Source organism: Chamaea fasciata, unplaced genomic scaffold (genome assembly GCF_029207755.1).
Source record: "Chamaea fasciata isolate MVZ Bird 193981 ecotype frontalis unplaced genomic scaffold, bChaFas1.0.hap1 SCAF_13, whole genome shotgun sequence".
NCBI lineage: Eukaryota > Metazoa > Chordata > Aves > Passeriformes > Sylviidae > Chamaea > Chamaea fasciata.
The window spans coordinates 13,915,512-13,936,132 of record NW_027094098.1 but is presented as its reverse complement, the minus strand read 5'-3'; the positions used below and the strand labels follow the sequence as shown (position 1 = coordinate 13,936,132).

The 20,621-nt window shown below is 47.2% G+C and overlaps 1 protein-coding gene across 2 annotated transcripts in view; it reads right to left on the bottom strand.

The window, feature by feature from the left end:
- The window catches only part of SYNPR (synaptoporin), a 104,551-nt gene that overhangs the window by 32,595 nt on the left and 51,335 nt on the right, over nucleotides 1-20,621 (bottom strand). Inside the window, exon 1 of one of the 2 annotated variants that reach the window (XM_066195550.1) lies at nucleotides 11,896-12,117. The exons of the other annotated variant lie outside the window; for it this stretch is intronic. Within the exon in view, the coding sequence (XP_066051647.1) occupies nucleotides 11,896-11,919 (24 nt within the window). The 5' untranslated portion in view covers nucleotides 11,920-12,117. Of the gene's footprint in view, nucleotides 1-11,895; nucleotides 12,118-20,621 lie in introns of those variants that run through there. 2 annotated transcript variants of the gene reach the window in all.

Sequence of the window (20,621 nt, the reverse complement as noted above, 5' to 3'; positions counted from 1 at the left end):
GCAAGGGGACAAGCAGAGGGAAGAGGGGCAACTGAAATGTGTCTACTTTAATCACACATTAGAAATCAGCGTAATGGGCGTCATCATGTTTTTTCACCAAGGGCACAGAGACATGCCCAAAAACACAGCCCAGGCCATTCCTTCCCAGGAAGTATCTCCTCCAGAATCCCCAGTTTTTGCTCTCCCCTATTGGGAACACTTCTGACAGCAGACTTGCACCTGGAGCCTTGGTCCTTCAGACCACATCCAGCCTTTACTCACCTTTTGGCCCCACAACTGGCTTTTAACCAGAGGCTTTTCAGCAAATACCTCCAGGCGCAACCACCAGCTCCCACCCTTACCCAGCTGACACTCTGCTCCAAGCACCAGGCAGGTGGGAAAAGGCAAAGGACCATGCTACAGGGTTTTCTACCAAACTTCAGCAATGCCTCAGCCAACACAAGCTTGGCTCCCTGTCGTGGCTGGATCAGATGCTGCTGTTGGCTGGGATCCCCCCGCTGCCAGTAATGCCCAGCCAGTCCCCACAGCTGCATGCTGAGGACATGAAGCACCTTTAGGAAGCATATTTACAGTTTCCATCAGGGGAGTGCAGAGTGAGGGCTGTAAATCAATTTTCCTGGGGGTATCTTCATTAAGCAGCAGCATAATGTTCTCCTCCTACCTCTGCATTTCCCCTTCCCCCTACCCCAAGTTGTGCTGCTTTATGTTGTCAGAGGAGTGCCCGGAGCAATAAGCCAAGAATTACTAGCTGGTTTTTTTGTGCACACAGTAATTCTGTGGCCATTTCAGGAAAACTGTAAACACCACTGTATTTTATTATAGCAGGATTTGTGTAAATGGCAGTTGTAAACCCCATAATGGGAGCTTTATGGGCCAGATTCAATAAAACCTCCATCTGTGAGATAATTTCATTGAATCTGGCTGCTCTGAAATTGAAAAGTTTATGGACAAAGGGAAAGTGTTTCCCCATTTTCCTATTTACTCTTTGCCTATAAATCCACACTCAGCACTAGGCCTATCTGCAAGGTGTGCCTGCATCCTGCTTCCCCCCTTCACATGAGATAAATCTCCCCATGCGCAGTTACCTCTGGTTATCCCGTGGCTGCTGCCTGCCAAGGCTCAGGCCTGACAGCCAGTCCTGCGCCTGGCTTCCCTGGAGTAGGAATGGGAGAAACGTGGTGCCCTTGAGGCAACAAATCCTTGCTGCCCTGGCTGTGCCAGGCTACTCCTGCCCAGAGGAGTGGGAGCAGGGCAAACCCTGCTTTGTCCTGTGCTCCCCATCCCTCCTGCAGCTGCAGCGACTGCCTTGCCATTGTTAGACAGTGGGGAGGCTGGTGCCTTCACATGTGCCTGGACCCTTGCAGGGAAATGGAAAATGCCTGGTCCACATTCCATGTGGGATAACACACCAGCCATCCCACGAGTTCAGGGTGTGCCATAGAAGCAGTTACCAACCCACCCAAAGAGGCCACAGACTGAAGGGAGGGAGAGGAAGGAACATTATTTGTGCTTCTCAGCACAGACTGGAGCAATGCACATCTCACATGTCCAGTCTAGCCTGGCTGGAAGATCATCCTCCTTCCTCCTGCTTTCAGACACAACGCCGATGTGCTGGTTTTGCATTGATTGGCATTTAGTGAGGAGGCAATGAGTTTCTGTAAAGTGTTTAACACCATCCCCAGATCCTGTTTTGCTGATATTCCCTCTTAGACCTCCAGCCTTGGCCCAGACTTTAGGTATATATTTGTAAAGAAGTATAATCCCACAGTATAACTTAACCAACAGCAATTATACTTTATTATGGTACTGTGCAACAATAAACCAGCCTTCCCTGTCAAATCAGACAAGCATGTTTTAAAGAACAGTTGGGTCCTTAGCACTTAGAGAAAAAATAGAAATGTAATACCGAGCAGAGCACAACATTGCTTCTCACAGCAGCACAGGGCGGGGAAAGGTTCATCATATGATTTATGGGATCACCTCCCTTCTTCCAATGCCAGGTTTCAATGCACTGGTAGTGAATCCTGTAATTCAGCATTCAGGCGCTGTCATTTATCCAGGCTCAAGGCTGTTTCCTTCATCTCCCAACCCAGCGGCCAGGGGCTTGGGGTGTTTGATGCCCTGAAGGAGCCCAAGTCTCAGCTGTGAATTAAGCAGTTGGGAGTGCCTCAGCATGTCACCCTGGACATCACTCATCTCACCGTGGAAGGGAAAAATAGGATGATTTCCAATCACTTCTCCCAGTCTGGCTTTGAGACAATTCCCCTCAGTGCCTGCTGAGCAACAGGCTCGCTCTGCACACCAGGAGAAGGCAGAACAGTTCCTGACAAGGCAAGTTAAAAGCTTATGTGGTGCATGTTACAGCTGAAACATCCTGGTAGGAAGACAACACTGTCATTTAAAATTGATGAAACTTCTATATAAACCACTTGCTTTTTCTGGGATCGTGTCTGCTCTGTGCAGCAGCCTGCTGGCTGACAGGATGAAGCCATGCTGAGGATGCACCTCAAAACTATCCTGCTGCAAAGGAGAGGACCTGCTCTGCCTGAGGGCTCCTTGGTGGGTCCTCCAGGAGGACAAGATCCTAAAGTGTGAGTCTTGCCTGGAGCTGTGGTGGCCAAAAACAGGCTGTGGGGGATGCAGTTCACTCTGTGTTTCAGTCTCCAATGCTTTCTCTTGGCAGTGAGGAAGGAAAATGGGAATGAACCTGCTGGATGCTTTCCCAAAGAGGTCCCCCCAGTCCCCTACTCCTGCCCTAACACTGGAAAGCCGATAGAAACTCCTGACACTTTTAAAGAGCAACCTGAAATATTCAAAACGCCTGCACTATTATTAGTCATTTTACATGTTCGGAGTGTTTTAAAAGCAGACCTGTTTTTCTGGCATAATTTCTGGATCTGAGACCTCCCTTTCTCCTACCACCACAACAGAGAGACGGCAAAACCTTTGCCAAATGTTCCATTGCCTCACATTTCCCACCGTGGCCAAGAGCATGTGTGGAGTGAGCACATTGCCCTGAGGGCTCCGGAGACGTCCCCCCGCAGCCGGCATTGCTCACCCAGCAGAGCGTCTCGTTAAACTGAGATTATTTATTTATAGGGCAGAACCAGTAATTGAACATTATTATTAAGGCTGTAAAGGGAAGGTTCGAAGGCACTAAATGACTGTACGGGAAACATTTACTGCAGAACTGATGGCCCAAAATATGTCATCAGTGAAGGATTAGGAAGCACTCTCTCCTCTGGGTCTCTGCCTGTTTCTTTTTTAAAATCTGGCATTTTTCCTGCACGAATCTGAGCTGCAGACTTCCTGGAATCACTTCTCCTACATACAAGCCTTTGTGCACTGGAGATTATCAGATTATTGACTTTGGGATTCCTAATTATATCAACTTGACTGGTTGATGAATTGGAGGTGGATAGCATCGCAGCCGACGCAGTTCAGGGTGGGGTGACAACTAGCTGGAGTCATTTTCCTTCAACAGCTATACAGGGAGAAAGCTGAAATATATTCTGCTCCTGCTGAGAAACAAACCCTAAAGCCACAGTTCACTGATTGCTGGGATTTAGTGTCCCCACCTTATAAATAAACAGCAGCATTGCTAAAAAGGCTCCTGTGCCAGCCCAGCCCTGGTCTGTGAGGAGTGAAAACCCCAGGGATGAGGGAGCAACTTGAAGTTTGGGCATGAAGAACAACATGTGCCACTGTCATCCACCTGGAGAAGACCAATCTGCTCCACGACAGGGCTGTGGGGTCTTCATGAGGCCATCTACAGCAGTAAACCTCTGTCTGGCATTTTAGAGCACGCACAAAGAGCAGCCCTTGATGCCACCAGCTGGATGGAAAGACCTGACCCCAGAGCAGGCAGGAACCCCACGGCATCCTCTGTTTAAAGCACAACACTTCATTTAATGCTTAGTGCTTTTTTTTCATGAAAAAACTCCAACAACTTGATTTGATTCTTAATGGAAAGATTTATGGAAATGAAATTGGGGTATTTTTAGTGAGTAAAGATCATTTTATAATAACTTGGTTATACAATACTTTAATCCCAAGGAGACAATTTTCTGTCTTTTGCTTTGAAGAAAACCTTTATCTTTTTCATTCATCTTCCATTGATTATTCCAAAAATCCCATTTAGCTCCACCAAATAATGGTATGGTAGTCTTTTCTCATTATATTTTAACAGAATAAAGCCCAACTGTATATGACAGGATAAGACAGCCATTCGTTGGGGTAAAGAACACTGTTTCTCCAGATGGATAGACAGAATCTGTGTAACGCCTTTCCTATTTATTAAGTTCAAAATGTAATGCAAGCTGTTTCATCCAGTATTTAATGGGTCAGCCACAAAGTTGAAAGCTAATGCTAAGGTTGGCTGCATGACTGAAGAGTTAACAGGCAGAAAATAGAGACACATACAGAGCATCTCCTCTCGGACTCAGTGAGAAGCTGTTGGAGTACAAAGGTACTTACACAAGGTGGGCAGAGCTGCCAAGCTCTCCCAGCACCTCTAACCATTAGTCAAAGGTTTGAGGTAAGCATTTATAAGGACCTGAAGGTTTTTTAAATTTCTTGTATAAATTGTTTTCAGCACACGGACATTGACGCATGAGTGACGTGTCTTCCATGAAACAAAAGGCACCGATGGGTGCTGCAAACAGGCTTAGGAGTCCCTGGGATAATTACTGGGTGCACATGCTTCATTTGGGATGTATCCCAGACATACGTGCAGCCTGCAGCCCTTTCCCCCTCTGGCTGCAGAACAGCCTGGAAGTTATGGCTCTTCCCCTGCAGCCTCCACAGCTTCCCCTTTGTGCCCTCTTCATTTAAGGACACAGCAGCACAAGTTGGACAGACATGTTTTGATTTGTACCTATAATCCCCGAATGACTCATGCTGTGACATATGTCACTGCAGCAGAGATGTGCTCCTTTTTGGGCCTGAGAGCTTTTCTAGTCCTACACTTCCAGCAAAAAAAAAAAACAAAACCAACAAAAACCCAACCCAAAACAACCGTGGCAGTCTCTACCAGGATCCACACTGTGACAGTGCCCAGAGCATCACAGGTGCTCAGGGCCCTGGAGAGCAGCCACACCCAGTCTGTGTCCCCTTCCTCTTGTCTCATGAGCTGCTTTGGTACCAACCACATGTGACCACCATGGGCAAAACCATGGAAAGCCACGGTGAGGTACAAAAGAGCTTTTCTAATAGGTCAAGTCAATTCTCATTTTAGTAACAGGCAATGTGCAACAACCCAGCAAACACTCAGGTTAATGCATAAATATTACTGTTTCTGCTCCCTCTAGGAAACAACAGGTTTTGTGCAGACTTTATGGCCTGATTATATGGGATTTATTGTGTAACAAGTGTAAACATTTAATTATAAAATAAAAAAGGTAGGATGGCTGCTCTTTCCCTCTTTTGCTTGGTGGGTTCAAAAGCATCTGGGCTTAAAATGGCCCATAATGTAATATAAATGCATACAGAGCACGATCCAAGTTATTACTGAGTAGGATTTACTCCCTCTAATAATCACAGGGATTTACATTATGCCTGAGTGACATGCACACATGAGAAGCACTTTGTGAAGGGAAAGTGCCCCTGAACTTAATGTCTTTAAACCCCAGCTGGCTGATACAGGCGCAGGGACTCAACCACAACCATGGCTGCACCACACTGCAGCACGGGATGGCAGGGACCACAAACCTGGCTTGCAAAAGCAGCCTTGCACACAGTGTGCACAACATCTGCCCTGGGCTGGGGCTGGGACAAGGCACTTCTCCCAGCCAGGGAGCCCAGCCCCATTCCCAGCCCTCCCAGCATCACCGCCAGGCACCACAGTCCCTCGGCAACATTCCCTGATGGCTCCTGGAACTGCTTCCTCACCCAATTTGTGCCTTTGTTCTTCCCATTAGCTTCAGCTCCTTTCCCAGCACTACTCCGTGGACCTGGGCTCCTGAGGAGAATTTTCCTGCTCTGGTGACAGATGCACGCAGTGGAACTGAGAGGCTGGAGCGCTCCTGACCAGAAAATGCTCTGACAGCAGGATCCCCGCAGTGTGGCACAGAGAGGGGGCTGCAACCAAACCCTCCCCGGGTCAGCACTGACGGAAAATGATTATTACAGGAAAGGCTCTTGTCCTTCAATCACGCTGTATTATTTATGACCTAATGATTGCCCATTGACTAGCAGGGATTATACATTCCTGAAGATGTTTCTGGGTGAATGAAAGGGCATTAACCTCATTATTATCACGTCCATGCTCATCAGAGGCCATTAGTCGCTTCCTCTCAGCTCCCTAGGCTCCAGTGTAACTATCTGGTGTCATCTGCTGCCTGTCACCTGCTGTCCCACACGCCTGCCCTGGCTCTGTCTCCAAACATGGGGCCCATTGCCTCGTCTCAAACCAGTTTTGGATGGAAAAATCCACTGGAGCTGGCTTTGACCTCAACACCCACCTCTGTGCAAAAGGCTGGAATAAGAATTTGCTCCTGGCTAAATATCAGCCCACATGGTAAAAATAATTTATTTTTTAATAATTAAGATGATGGGCTATAAATGAACATTTGCTTTGCTGAGCTCTGGGAATTCACAGGGAACATTTTGAGCAAGAAACATTTTTTAAAATTAAAACCTCCCTCTCCTCTTCTTTTCTGCCACTCCTCTCATACTCTGTCCCTGGAGATGGTATTGCTCTCCTTCCCACACTTAAATCATAAAAAGCAACACCTAAACACAACATATTTAGGAAATGCTAACAACATTGTCCTTATCTCACTAGCTCTGAAACACTTCATCTGGACAGGTTAAGCTCCCCTACATCCTCCCCCTTCCTGTGCTGCTCCACACCTCTTGCCTGTCTCCTTTTTGTTCACACTCCTTAATTCACGTTCCCTGAAATCTGTACCCGTATCTGCTTCCAAACACAAAGAGAAAAAACTTTTCAAAAATCTTGCCTGAATATTCTCCACTTCCTTCACGGTTCAAAATACTTAATTCTGAGACAATCAGTCATCTTTCCCTTTCTCTCAGCTGCCAGCAGCTGCTGCTAATCTTCTGTGCCACTTCCCAATGTACTTCAAATCCTCCCAGACCCCGGAAAAGACACAGACACTCGTACAAAACCAATAACGCATCAATATGTTTCTGGCCATTGCAATCTTTACATCTGCACTGCTGGAGATGAATATCCAGCTTTTTTTTTTTTTTTTTAATCTGTAGACTCTCGCCTGTGGAATAAAGCCAGGATCACTAAAATAAGGAAGCAGAGAAAACACAAGCAGAATGGAAAAAGCAATTGAACATGCTATAAACTTAGAATCAGGTGAAAGCTAATTATGGCCATGCTCACTGAAAAGATAAGGACACAGTGAGAGAGATAGACTTATTAATTATTTGTGTTATGGTAGCACTTAGAAGCCCCAATCCTTTATCTGGGACTAGCTGTACTATACATGGCAAACACTTAGATATATAGAGTTTTAAGGAAAATGTGCAAATGCTCTCCTCCTTCGCTTCAGCAGTTTCTGGTTTGTTAATGCTTTTAAAGGAACCTGAGTCCACCATCAGACTCATTCTGAGCAGCTCACAGGATGGTCTCATTGGAAATAATTCAGCATGAAGGCAGCCTGCACTCAGGGCTGAATTGGGCAAACCCCAGGAAACCCCCCAAAGTGGGCATGAGCTGCATCCATCGCCATCCACATCCCCTGGTATGGGGGACAGAACACTCACTGTTGCCAACAGAGACGTTTCATCCTCATTGACTCTGTGCAACTTTGATTGCTTTTCTAATTAAGATACATTTTATGGTAATCTACCAAGCCCCTTAGACTAAATCACTCACTTAATCTGTTGTTAGTGCCCATATGTTTACAGCTTTACAGCCTGCTGCAGCATATTTGCTTTGCCACGGCGCCGGGGAGTTTCGGTGACAGATGAGCCACTGCAGAGCTGTTCAGGTGGCACAGGGCTCCCCACCCACCCAGCCTGTGCACGGACAGATGGACAGACAGCCCTGACACACACACAGCGGTTTGGAAAGGAGAGAAGAGGGAAGGCACAGCACTGCAGATACCCCATGCTGATCACCTGTCTCTTCCTCTGTCTCTACAGACAGGTTTAGCACATCTTTCTCATCTTCTTTTCTTTCCTTGCTCTTCTTTTTTTTTTTTTTTTTTCTCCAAAATAAGAGATGGCACATGACAGGAGAGGACTGCTGAAGAGTTTCACAGTACTGTCACGTCTCTGGCCCCAGAGCTCATTTACCAAAGAGTTTCACTGCAGGTGCAAGGGCTCTTTGAAACATTTTGGTCACATTTGCACACTAAGGACAGGCAGAGCCAGACCCTCCATCTACACTGGACACTGAAGGAAATAAAGGTTGAGCAAGCTCCCTGGTTTTACAGGGGGGTGTGTCCCCAGCCCCAACACACCCATGGGCCCTTCCACCTTCTTCAGGGCAGGCACTGTGCCACCACGTGTCCCCTGGGCTCTCCAGCAAGCCTGCCTCCCGTGCACGGACACACGGCTGCAGCGCTGGCAGGCAGCAGCTTCATCTCTTCGTCTCACATCAGGCTGCCCACAGTGGCTCTGGATGAGGGAGCAGGGATGCACTGAACAGCAATGTTCCCAAGCGATGGCACATCTCCCAAATGCCTGCATCCCACAGTGGTACCTCAAGCTCAGGAGGGACCTGGAGACCACTGTTCTGCTCAGACCAGCTGGGCTGAGTCTCCAGCCCACTATGCATAAACGAGTCAAATTCACAATGTTTGAAACTACTAGTGCTCAGCTTGCTGAGGGTAAGAGAGCCTACAAGCAAAACGAGGAAAAACCAAACTGCAGGTTAGGTTGTCATCTACCATGCTACTTTCACGGAAAAATTCCCTGGGAAAAAATGGTCATATAATTCTACAGGAATTCTTAATAAAGAGTAATATGAAGAATAAAGTACCACCTGCCATCACCAGCACTGACAGGCAGCTGCTACCCAATATCAATACAAATACCTTTCCCCCTGTAGCGTTTCTATTGATCTGAACAGGATCAACAGAGGTGAGGAAAGTACTCATTACATCTTTCAAGGACTTGGCTAAAAAAAGAGTATCAGACGTCCAGAAGGAGACAGGTATTTAAGAAATCAATTTTTTAAAGGGTTTATGGAATTTCTCTAGGAATTGTTTGAGAATTGTTTGGCTGTTAGAGGAGCAGCCAGGAAGACAGATCTCAAAGGAAATGAAGCTCCTGGGATCCAAACACCCCTAAAATAATGTTTCAAACCCTGATGCACCTCCTAGCAGGGGACAGTGATGCCTCCATCCCACTGGCACAAATCTCAAATTTTCAGTCCCAAGGCTTGCAAAGCACCATGCTGTGAACCTGTCCCTGCAGTTGCACCAAGCTCAATTTGCACATCAGCCTGAAGTCATGTTGCAGAGTGGGTATCTCACTCCTGGGGAGGTGATGGAGGCTGCTCCAAGGTCTGAGAGCCGAGTGCTGGTTGGTGGTACTGGGCTGGGGAGCAGCTGCCCCAGACCTGCTACCACCAAGTAGCTGGAGAGGAAGGATCACCACACGTTGCAGCATGAGGATGGGCAAAAGGACAGAGACAAAATCCCATGAAGACTACTGTATGTATGACATGATGAGCAGGGCAAGCTTGCCTGTCCCCCTGAGCTTGTGTCAGCCATACCCTGTAGAGACGTAGGGCTCATGGGATCATTTTTGCTCAGTCAAAAGCTCCTCCACCAAGAGAAAGTCTTGCAGCAATACACTTAACCACATTTTTACTTTGTGCCTTAAGTCCCTTGGCCGCTGGCAACCTGCCCTCAGGGACAGGGATGAGACTTGCCCCTGCCTGCAGTCAAACCAGCCATTTCAAGCCACTTTTCCTGCTTCAGAGCTATTAGGATGAGATCAACTGCCTTCCTTAATAAACCACAACCTGGTTTCAGGGCAGTCTGGCACCCCTGCTATGAGGAGTTATGTGGCACAGAAAAACCAGGCCTTTGGTTTTGCAGGGTAGGAGCAGGAACTGTGCTTTTTCAGCCCCCTCCCCTCCTGGGTCACCCAAACATGCTCTCTGACCATCACCCTGCTCACCCCAAGAACTGCACTGAGCCAGATACCAGGGGTGAGCACAGTTAGAAATGCCCCATGCAGTCCTCAGGCAAGCAGCATTATGCTTAGAAAGTGTGTGAGATGTGCATTGCTCAGACACCCAAACCCTCCACACCTGAGGAGCTAAAGGACTGTGAAAAAGGCAATTATTGTTATGTACCTTGTTCTCTAACATGGTGGCACAGGGCACATTTTGTGCACCACGTCTTCTGTGCCAAGCACACGCATTCAAGCTATGCAGCTGCTCTAAATATATATGGTCCTTATGAAACAGCAATCACGCAAACACCAGAAAGCCTCTGAACCAAGTGCCTATTAACTACATTTTCAGGAACAAAGCACATGGGCTTGCCTGTGGAATGCCCTGGCTGCCTATGGGGTGCTGTGCACCAGCTGAGCTGATGCTCAGCCCAGCCAGGGCACAGACCCAGCAGAGCCCATGAGCCTCCTGAGGGGCACACCACCAAATATTCCCATCAGCTGCTCTTCAAGCAGGTGAGAAGGCACATGAACTATTACATAAAAATAAAAATTAAAAAAAAGGGGGGGGGGGGAATGGGTAATTAAAGCTGTCCAAAAGCATCTTAAAATGACTAAGCAGTTATTGCCAATCTGAAATTTCTCTCAGATTTTAGAAGAGTTTAGCTTGGGCTTACACAACATCCTTACCTTCTCCTGTGGGTTTAATAAACTCAGTTACAGTTTAACATCTAACATCTCCTTCTAACATCTTATTAAAGTACACTTCATATATCTATTAGCATACCCTGGTATCATGAGAATAGCAGACTATTCTAGGTTTAATCTGTTGATTTTCTGAGGAGATACATACTCAAACATGTTCTCATAGCAGCTCCAACTTGTGCTACAGCTGGAGTTCTTAAAGACTTCTGGAACACCAAAGCTATTGACTCCCACGGATACGGTTCAAGTATGAGAGAATTAAAGTGTCAATAAATTAACCAATATAATGCTGTAAACTCAAGTATTAGGTAGTCTGAAAGTATTAAAGCTATAGATCTTGTTTTCCTCAGCCTACTATTACAGTCCCTGACTTGTGCTGCCTGGAAAGCTCACCAGGAGCTATGATGGGAAGAGAGAAATAACTGCACCTCGCTGTTATTCACAGGTAACAAGGAGCTCTCCAAGTTAACCAAGAGGGCTGAGGAATGAGGCTGCTGAGCTGTAAAAGCATAGGCAGGGAGCAGAAAGTAAGAGCAACAGTCCATTGACCTGTACTAATGATGTTACACTCTGAAAAGTAAGCTATTTTCTTAATTAAAGGTTTTCTTTATTTCATTAACATATTTTGATGAGGAGCATGTTGCTGTCAAGCTGTCATACTTTAGATTGATCTAAGGTAACAGGCAGTCAGATTTCATACTCCAGTTTGATCAATATTAAATAGCTCTCACTGATTTTTTTTCTATCAAACATTGCAGCATTATTTTGGAGGCACTTTTGATTTAAAATGCCAGAAGGAACACAATAAATAAGAATTCCTTTTCCCTTTAATCATCATTGTCCATATTTCTGCAGTAAAATGAAGTGCAAAACAAGTTTTCAAAGCAAGCATCCCTCTCTGCAAAGCCAAATACAAACTGAAAATATTTCAACGTATCTAAAAATCACAGAACAGTTTGGCTCAGCATGAGACTACAAAGAAACCAAGACTAAACACAATTTTGTGAGCTTCACGATTCCTGAAAAACCCCACTTCTCCCCCAGCCAGTACAGTTACACAAATAAATAGAGATGCATATAACTTACCGGAGCAAATATCACCATACACATTTACAAAAGGATTTATAATCCAACTTGCGTCTCCTGAAATAAAGCAAGGTTTGTCTCATACTAAAAATAAAGGCTCCCAAAAGCTTCTCACAGGAGAGAGAGAGAGAGAGGGAGGGAGAGAGAGGGAGCAAGCGAGCATCAGCTTCTTGCCTCGCTTTTTATGAAGCAAATAAGGAGAGCAAGAAAATCAATGCTGAGAGAAAGTGAGATGATATACCAATCAGGCAGCAGCCTCAGACTTGTTTGCAGAGGGATGGCAAAATGCTCATATTATTACACTGACTACACACAGCCTGAGTGGAGAAACTGTTTCCCCTCGGCGAGGGGCTGATTGCTTTGTTGCGGTGCAGGTACCACCATGGTGGGCTGGGAGATGCAGCCCCTTCCCACCCACTGCTAATGCAGCATTGCTTTGGCCCTCGTGTGTGCTCCATAGAAAAGAATCAGCTCACGATTTTGGGCTGAAGTTGAAAAAAGCTTGAAGATCCTCCAAACTGTCATTGGAGCAGTGCTTCTTCATTGTGGGGTTTGGGGGCTGTTTGGACTCTGTTACATTTGGAGATGCTTTTCACTGCACCTCAGACAGCTGCCCTGCAGCTGCAGCAAGGAGCCCATCCAGAAAGGGGAAAAGACTTCTCGAGTCTCCCATACCTCCATGTGTGCTGAGCTCACCCTGTGCTTGCACAGCACCAAACCTCCAAAGTGTCCTCTTGGAATTTGAGCTTTTGGACAAAAGCTTTTTGTGTATCAGAGAAAACCAGTGGGAAATCCATGGGTTGCCTTGCACCAAGAGGGAAAATTTTTGTGTTATTAATCCACCCAAACAAAACCTCTGCTGTGCAGCATGTGTGTTGGGAGGAGGAGGATGTACCAGGGGATGAGCTCAGGCACCTGTTTGTGAGCTGGACACATCGGTGGCAGGCAAACACCTCTTCTTCAGGAAGGTGCCACATTTGGTCCCCCCAGCAGCTACACACAGACATAAACCCCACACCTTGTCACAGCAAACTTCCTCACAAGAGGGGTTTCAGGCCAGTCCCACATCTCTGCTCTGTGTTTGGGACATCAGCACGGTAAGAGCAGGAACAGATCCATGGACCCCTCTCGGAAAGGCGTCTGCTCTGCACTTACCCGTGCCCCAACACCACTCAGTGCAACCAAGACTAAACCATACTGTGTTGTTTATTGATCAGCGCTGAGCTGATCACTGTTTTACCCTCTGTTCTACCCACAGCATCAAACATTTACAAATACATGTGACACAAGGCAGATTTCTCTTTTATTAGGAGACAGAAGTTACATGCTGGCATACGGATACACCTGCGGGGTGACAACAGTTCTCTGCACTGCAAAATTGGAGCACAATTGCTTTTCCCCAGCGGCTTGGGATTTACAATAAGTGCTGGAATTCACGGGGAAGATCCTGAAGACAAAAGCAAGGAGGCTGAATTCATCTGATAATACAGTTTATCTGTTGGAGGCTGGCACTTCTAGCACAATCCAGGCACAGAGGAGGCTCTGACAACCCTTTATGAGCATAGTACTCCAGGCCCCTTTCCCACAAGCAGGAGCTGCACAGCCAGGCTGACAGATGTCACTGCTGTCGATGTGGCCCTGCATTTCCAGCAGATACAGCCTGATGCTGGTGGATGCTGTAATGAGGAAATGCTGTGATGCTCAGAGAGTTCCTCAGGCTGAAGCACTGCTCTGCAGCGTGGTGCATTTTAACATAGACAAAAACATTCACCAGCTACCTGCACACCGCCTGAGCCCCAGCCACGAAGATTAAGCACCACAGTGACTCTGGTCTGCAGAACTGGGCAGCATTTTCCTCCCCCTGCACGGTGAGCAGCCCTTTGATGCCTTATAAATGCAGGCAGGAGCTGCACTCTGCAGTCACGCTCACGCTCCACGTGGTCAAAGGTGACCAAGGACCACACAAAACTTACCACCCACTGCATCAGCACAAAGAGTGATGCTGGCTCTCCCGCAGCCCTGGGAGCTCTTCTCCAGCCTGCGGGTGCACATTGGTGGAGGATGGCAGGAGGATACTCAGCTTGCCTCAGCTCCCCAGCTGATGCATCTCACTGCTCCTGGCCTTCTTCACTGCATTCAGTTCTCCAGCTGGCACTCAAATGCGCTGTATCTCATGGTGACCAGCCTCTTGCTGCAAGGTGTGAGAGTGAAATGCAAACACCTCTCATTTCATTTTCCAGTGAGAAAATTTATTTTCCCTTCCCACAGCTAACAACTGCTTACTTAAACTCACTAGAGTCTTCTGAAAACTTTGAAAAACATTTATTAAAAGAGTTTTGCTCAGCTGAGACTTGCCACGTCTCAGCCTTCTAAAATATGTGTGCGCTTGGGCACCTGTGTGGGATGTAGGGATGCAGCTTTAGCCAGAGCGCAGTGGGTTGCAGCAGAGGAGGACCTGTCCTGTCACACACCTCCTCCAAACAACACTGTAACACACTCCACAGGATACAGAAACCAAGGGCTGCTTTTTTTCCCTAACAGGTAACACACTGCGAATGCTGTGGATCAGTTCTAATGCTGCTCAAAGTGAATGTGCCGGTGTTTGCTGACAAGGCAAAACATTTGTCAGGCTGCAGCAGACCCTGCAGCACTGCAGCCTGGTCCTTTCTCCAGCTTCATTAGATTCCTTTTCAAAAATTCATCTGAAATACTGGATGGGGCACTCAGCATCACCAAGCACAAGAGGTGCTGCCAACACCAGCACTGCTATGCCATGTCTCTGTGCTCTATCAGAGCTTTTCCCTCTGATTTTTGAGTGGAAGTTTCAAAGCAAACTAAAAAACTTTCTGGGATTGAAGCCCCAAAATACTTTAGGTACTACTGAAAAGCAGTATACATCTAACAGATTTGCATCAACTTTGTGAAAGGTTCCTGGCCAGTGTTGCTGAAAGGGATGCAGTGACACCAGCAACAGGACAGGCAGCAGCCTGGGGACAGACTTAATCCCGGATACAGCAGGACTCAGGGGAGGCACCTGCATGAGGACAGCTCAGAATCACAAAAGTTGGAAAAAGACCCCTAAGATCACTGAGTCTGAATTAATGCAGCACTGCCACCTCCACCACTAAACCACATCCCTGAGCAGCACACACACATTGTTTGAACACCTCCAGGGACAGAGGTTCCATCACCTCTCTGGGCAGCCTACTCCAATGTTGGCTACCCTTTCAGTGAAGAAACTTTTCCTAATATCTGGCTCCCCACCACTCTTTGCTGTCTCTTCCCACCATCCCCCAACCCACCATGGAATATCCAACACCCACACAGCAGAAGCCCAAAGGCACCAACTACCCTTAGACCCTTTTATTGCTCCATTGCTTTATTCTTAACATGCTTGTTCACATTACCCCAGAACCCTTGTTCATGTCTGCTCCTCTGGGTGTGTGCAGTTTTACAGACACCCCTAAAATCACACACAGCACTGTGGAGATGAAGTTTCATCAGTCTAGTCATGGAGCACCTGAGCTGGAGCTTTTCCACATCAGGGTCCTCAGCTCTGCCCAAGGCTGGATTGCTCCCTTGCCATGCCCAGCTAATGCCAGGAACAGGCAGCACCACCAAAAGCCCTTTGGACCATGCTACTGCATCGGTGGCCACTCCACCTTTGGAAAAGTCAATTAATAATAATAAAGTGTCCACCCCACCTGTGCTGCAGAGAAAGCACCAATCAAGGCAGCAGTCTCCAAGAAGGCTGGAGTCTGGCAGAAGGGCTGGGGCCCCAGCTGGGAGAGGATAATCAGCTACCTGGAGCCACTGCTGTAAACAGCCCACGAGTACAGGTGGTATATTAAGATAGGCTGCCTGTTTGCCAACAGAGATTTTCACATTTCCCTCTCAATCTTTATTTAAATTTGGGAAGACGGAAAATTAACAAAATCTGAGATCTAAAACTGGAAACCATTTGTTTTTCTTGTGGAAATGGAACGTTTCCTAATGAACTTCCCCTCCCCCTGTGCCACTCAGATCCGGATGCAAATATTGCTGCGAGTTTATCAATCTGCGGCTTGTTTCACGCAGTTTGCAATGCTAATGAGTAAACCAATTTTGACATATTATGTAAGCCAGTTTCTGAAACAGAGATTCTTGGCAGGCCAAATGTAAACACAGACACCCTCTTGCATCCAATTTAAATGAGCATGTTGCTGAAAGCACTAAGGGCTTGATTCTGTTGACTTATTCCTGATTTACTCCAGTGAAAAAAAAAAAAGGTGGGGGGGGAAGAAGAAGAGAAAGAAAACTAACGAAAATACCCCTTCAATTCAATTACTAGTGCAGCAGCAATTTGCAAAATGGATCTAATTTTGTAACAAGGAAATGTGCTGGAATGAGCTAATACAGGGTGGTGACTCGGGCACTGCGTGAGCATCAGCACAGCACACACCCGGGAGCACACATGCCATTCCAGATGGAACTGAAGGGGGAGATGACAGCTCTCCTCTCCCTCATCCCCCCAAGCCAAAATTAGGTCCAGGTAGTGGCCCACGGGTTGGACCAGCCCCAGAAGGTGACTCCTTCCAGCCTCTTGCTTTTCCTCCAGTGCTTTGCAGAAGAATGATGCTGCCTATAGGGCAGCAGACACAGCTCAAGAGCAGCACCAGCTGTTTTGAGCTGCCCCTGTCCCTCACACAAGGGCCAGCAGGAACCCAGAACACGAGGGAATATTTGTTTCAGCACACACTAAAAGTTTGCACTTCACCAGTGCATGTCAAGACCCCATGCACTTCTCACTACCTCGTCCACCTGGCTTAAACCTGGCAACAGCCCCAACACAGAAAGTCAGACACTGTGATTAATGGATTATATCCACTTTATAAAGATTAGCACCAGAAAAACATGCTGGAAGGTACCCGCTTTGGATGGCAGACTGAAAAACCAGCAGAACAACTCCCAGTGACACAGGGATGAGCTGAAAGTCACAGGCTCAGAGGTAGGGGTAAGAAAAAAAAAAAAAAGAGAGGGGATACATTTCTAAAAGCCCCTAATAAAAAAAGGCTCTACCAAAGAGATGAACAGGATTTTATTAAAGTGAGGAAGGGCCGAAATCAAATCTTTCATTTGCACTTTTCCCAGTACCATCTGGAGCATTTGCATCTGCCAAAAGCACGGCGCATTTCTTCGACTAGCGGAACAACCAAATGGGGTAGAGGCAAACCTGGAGGTGGCCTTTGCCCTGCTATCAGCTCCGGGCACCTCCACAGTGCTTTAAAGCTGAAACACGTGGGTGAAGTTGAACTGTGATGCTCCTGCCACGACAGAGTAAAAGCAATGAAATCCGAGACGTGCTGTGCTATGAGGTCGCTGCCACAGAACGTGTTTATTGCGTGTCAGAGATCCCAACAGGCACCAGAGCTGCAAAACACCATCTCACATTAAATTACCTGCACAACATCACAACCAGAATACCATTTATCATGCCTGGACCTTTTACATTACAAGGTAAAGGAGAGCCAAAGGAAGAATACTTTTAATCTCCAAGCAAATATCCCATCCTGAGCTTTCAGTGGTGAAAGAAAACCTGAGAGTTCTTCCCTTTGTGCTGTGCTGCACTTTCAAGCTATGATCATAAGCAGCCAAATGCCACACATTTGTTGGCTCATTAACTTTCACCCTGCAAGTTTAACAACAGTGTATTTCTAAAGTAATTCACATTTTTATGCCATAAGAGAAAACTTGCTGCTGTCTAGACACAGAGGAGGAAAAAAAAAAAAAAAAGGACAGTGCTTGAAAGGAGGGCAGCAGACAAGGCAGCATCACTTGGGATGTGAACAACAGGGACATGAGATCCCTGTACAGCCCCAGCATCGCAGGGCACAAATCCCAGCACTGCAGGGCTGTGGAAGAGCAGCAAAGACTGGAAAGAGAAGATGCCCTGCAGATCTGAGGGACCTCACAGATTTTTGTCGCAGTCCAGCCCTTTGCCAGCCAACAAACACCTCCACTACTCACACTGCCATCCCAGCATGGAGCCCAAGGTGGGAGTGAAGCCCAGAATCACATCACAGCATGGACTCCCATCCCAGCAGGGAGATGAAGGCAGCAAGTGCAGACTGATGTGCCACAGCACCTCCCTCCATCCCTCCTGCTTATCTACACCTGGCACATTATACTAACAGACAGGCAAATGGGGATTTAATTCCTAACATCTCATTTTTAACTGTAATTTTAAATGATTTGGAATAACTCCTGTGGTTAGAAGTCCACCTGTTTTTCAGAGTTAGTCAATTTGGAAAGCCCTCACTGTCCATTCAAGCATCCCCTGGATTCCTCATGCTCAGAAGACTGTTACTGCCATTCCCTCATTCCTAGTGCTTTCTGCATTTTAAAACATCATCCCATTTCTGCATGTCTTAAATACTAGATCCTAAAACCACATAAAGAACAATCAGAAGGCCAAATGGATACTGACTGGATGATGAAAACAGCACGAAATAAAAGAGAATCGGATTATTTTCTGTTATAATTTTTACAGCTATTTAACAGGAAGAATGAAAAAATCTAATTACTGTCAACTGTAAGTTTTCAGCTACCCAACCAGCAGCGTGCTGTTATTAAACTACTGCATAATTGCCTCTTTTACTCTGCTTCCCACAGAAGTTGTGTTATTTCACTCATAGTTAAACTCATAATATTGGCTTCATAACTAATCCTGTCAATCGAAATCCCCAGGGGCTGGTGCAAGGATAAAAATAGCAAGGAGTTGTTTCTTCCCTCAGCTTTCTTTCAAAGCCCATTTCTGCAGGCACTGGGGCTGCAGCTCAGCACTGCCACAGACCTTGGCACTGGCCTGTGAATGCTGCTCTTACTGCTCAAAGGAAGCACAGAGGGGAAGGACAGCTCCTTCCAGCAGGAGATTCAGTCTCTTGTGCTGTGTCTGTCTCAGGAAAGGCCAATCCTGCCCATCTCTGCCTCCTGACCCAGGCAGCTGAATTAAGGTATTTGATGTTACAGACTCCACCTCCAAGCCCGGCTGTGACTGCCTACCCTGGGACTTCCTGCCAGCCCCGAGGTTGAGATGACACTCACAAAGCCTGAGGATACATGAAAAACACAGGTTTGCTCCTTCCCCAAACACTGGGACAAAGCCTCACATACAAAGCCCCACCAAGACACCAGCTACCTGTTCAAGCATCAGTGGTACCCACTGAGATGTCTGTTGGGCTCCAGGATCTTAAAGGTCTTTGCCAGATTAAATTATTCTGTGCATCTCCAAGATAAGTACAATGTGTCTATGCACATACAGGAAACTGCAAAAAGTTACATCCAAATAGTTAAGGTCTATCTGAACCCTTACTTGTTTCCTGTGCACCCTGAATTGATGTCCCTTGCTAATTCATGGCATGGTCCATTCCTGGAGATGGCACTGGATTTGCTGTAGAAGACACAGCCAGGGTCTCCTGCCTCTCTCCTTCAGCATGTCCTCCCTTCCCTGTGGGATACTCCTCTTGCCCAGGACAGAGAGGGCCTAAACTCACTGCTCAGCTCAGGTTTGGAATGAGGTGATAGGGCTGGAAGGGGTGAGGGAAGATGGATTTGACCTCACACTCAGCCCTACAATCTGTCTCTCTGGAGACAACAACCCTGTGCTGGGGTTGCTCTCTGGTGGGCACGCACAGAAACTGCTGAGAGCTGGCAAGGAAAAGACGGGAAATAACACATTTCCAAAGTGGTGTCCCAGAGGAAGGTGCCCACGCCAGGAGGGACCCAGTGCCAGGGCTCTGCATTCACCTGGACCAACTCCAGAGTCATCTCTCTTGCCTGGGAGGAGTCTCTCCCTGTGCTGGGACTGACACACACAGATGAGCACAGAGCACATCAGCACACTCACTGCACTACAAGGTCCATGTGGGAGCCATGGGAGGCTGGTTCATCTGCGGTGTTTTCCCTCCTGGGAGAACCACCACCCTGCCTACTACAGCCAGAGACAGGGTACAGCATTCCAGCCTTCAGTCAGCCTGCTCCTGGACCCATCCTTGGGATAGACAACAGCAGTGTCCATCAACACAGGAGTGAGAGAAACAGAGCACCAGTTTAAAAGTGTGTAAAAAAAAAATGCTCACCCTTTCTCCCACTCCACAGCAAGGATGGACCAGCCACACAGCAAACTACTGCTTCCTGTGCAAGCCTGAGACACCCTGACCAGAAGACCAGTGGGACCCCAGGGTTAAAAATCCCTTGTGTGTGCCATGAGAGCCCTCTGGGAAGACAGCTCTTCCCTGAGCTGCGTTACTCTGTCCCCCCCACCACTAAACCTGCTTCACTGTTTAAGACAAGAAGATAGAAAAAACAATTTTGCCATTGCTTGGGCTGCCAAGAAGCACCGTGGTGCTCCCAGGCAAATCAGGAGAGCTCCCATGATCCCCAGCCTGGAGAGCCCTGGTGTTCCCAAGGGTTGGGGACTGCCTTGGCTGACAGAGCACTCAGCAGCCCTGAGATTTAAAATAAACATGGCCCAACAGAGTGTTAGATTTCTCACCTATGGTGTTCGTGCAAATGAACCCTCAGGCTGACAGACCTCCTTAGAAAGCTGCAAAGACACAAACTGTGTTATGGCCAGTCACCCTAGTGGTGGCACTGTCAATGAGCTGCCACCTCCCTGTCAGCAAGCAGAGCCTTAGCTGTGCCAGGCACAGCGAGGACAGAGGAGGGAAGCACCAACACATCAGGGC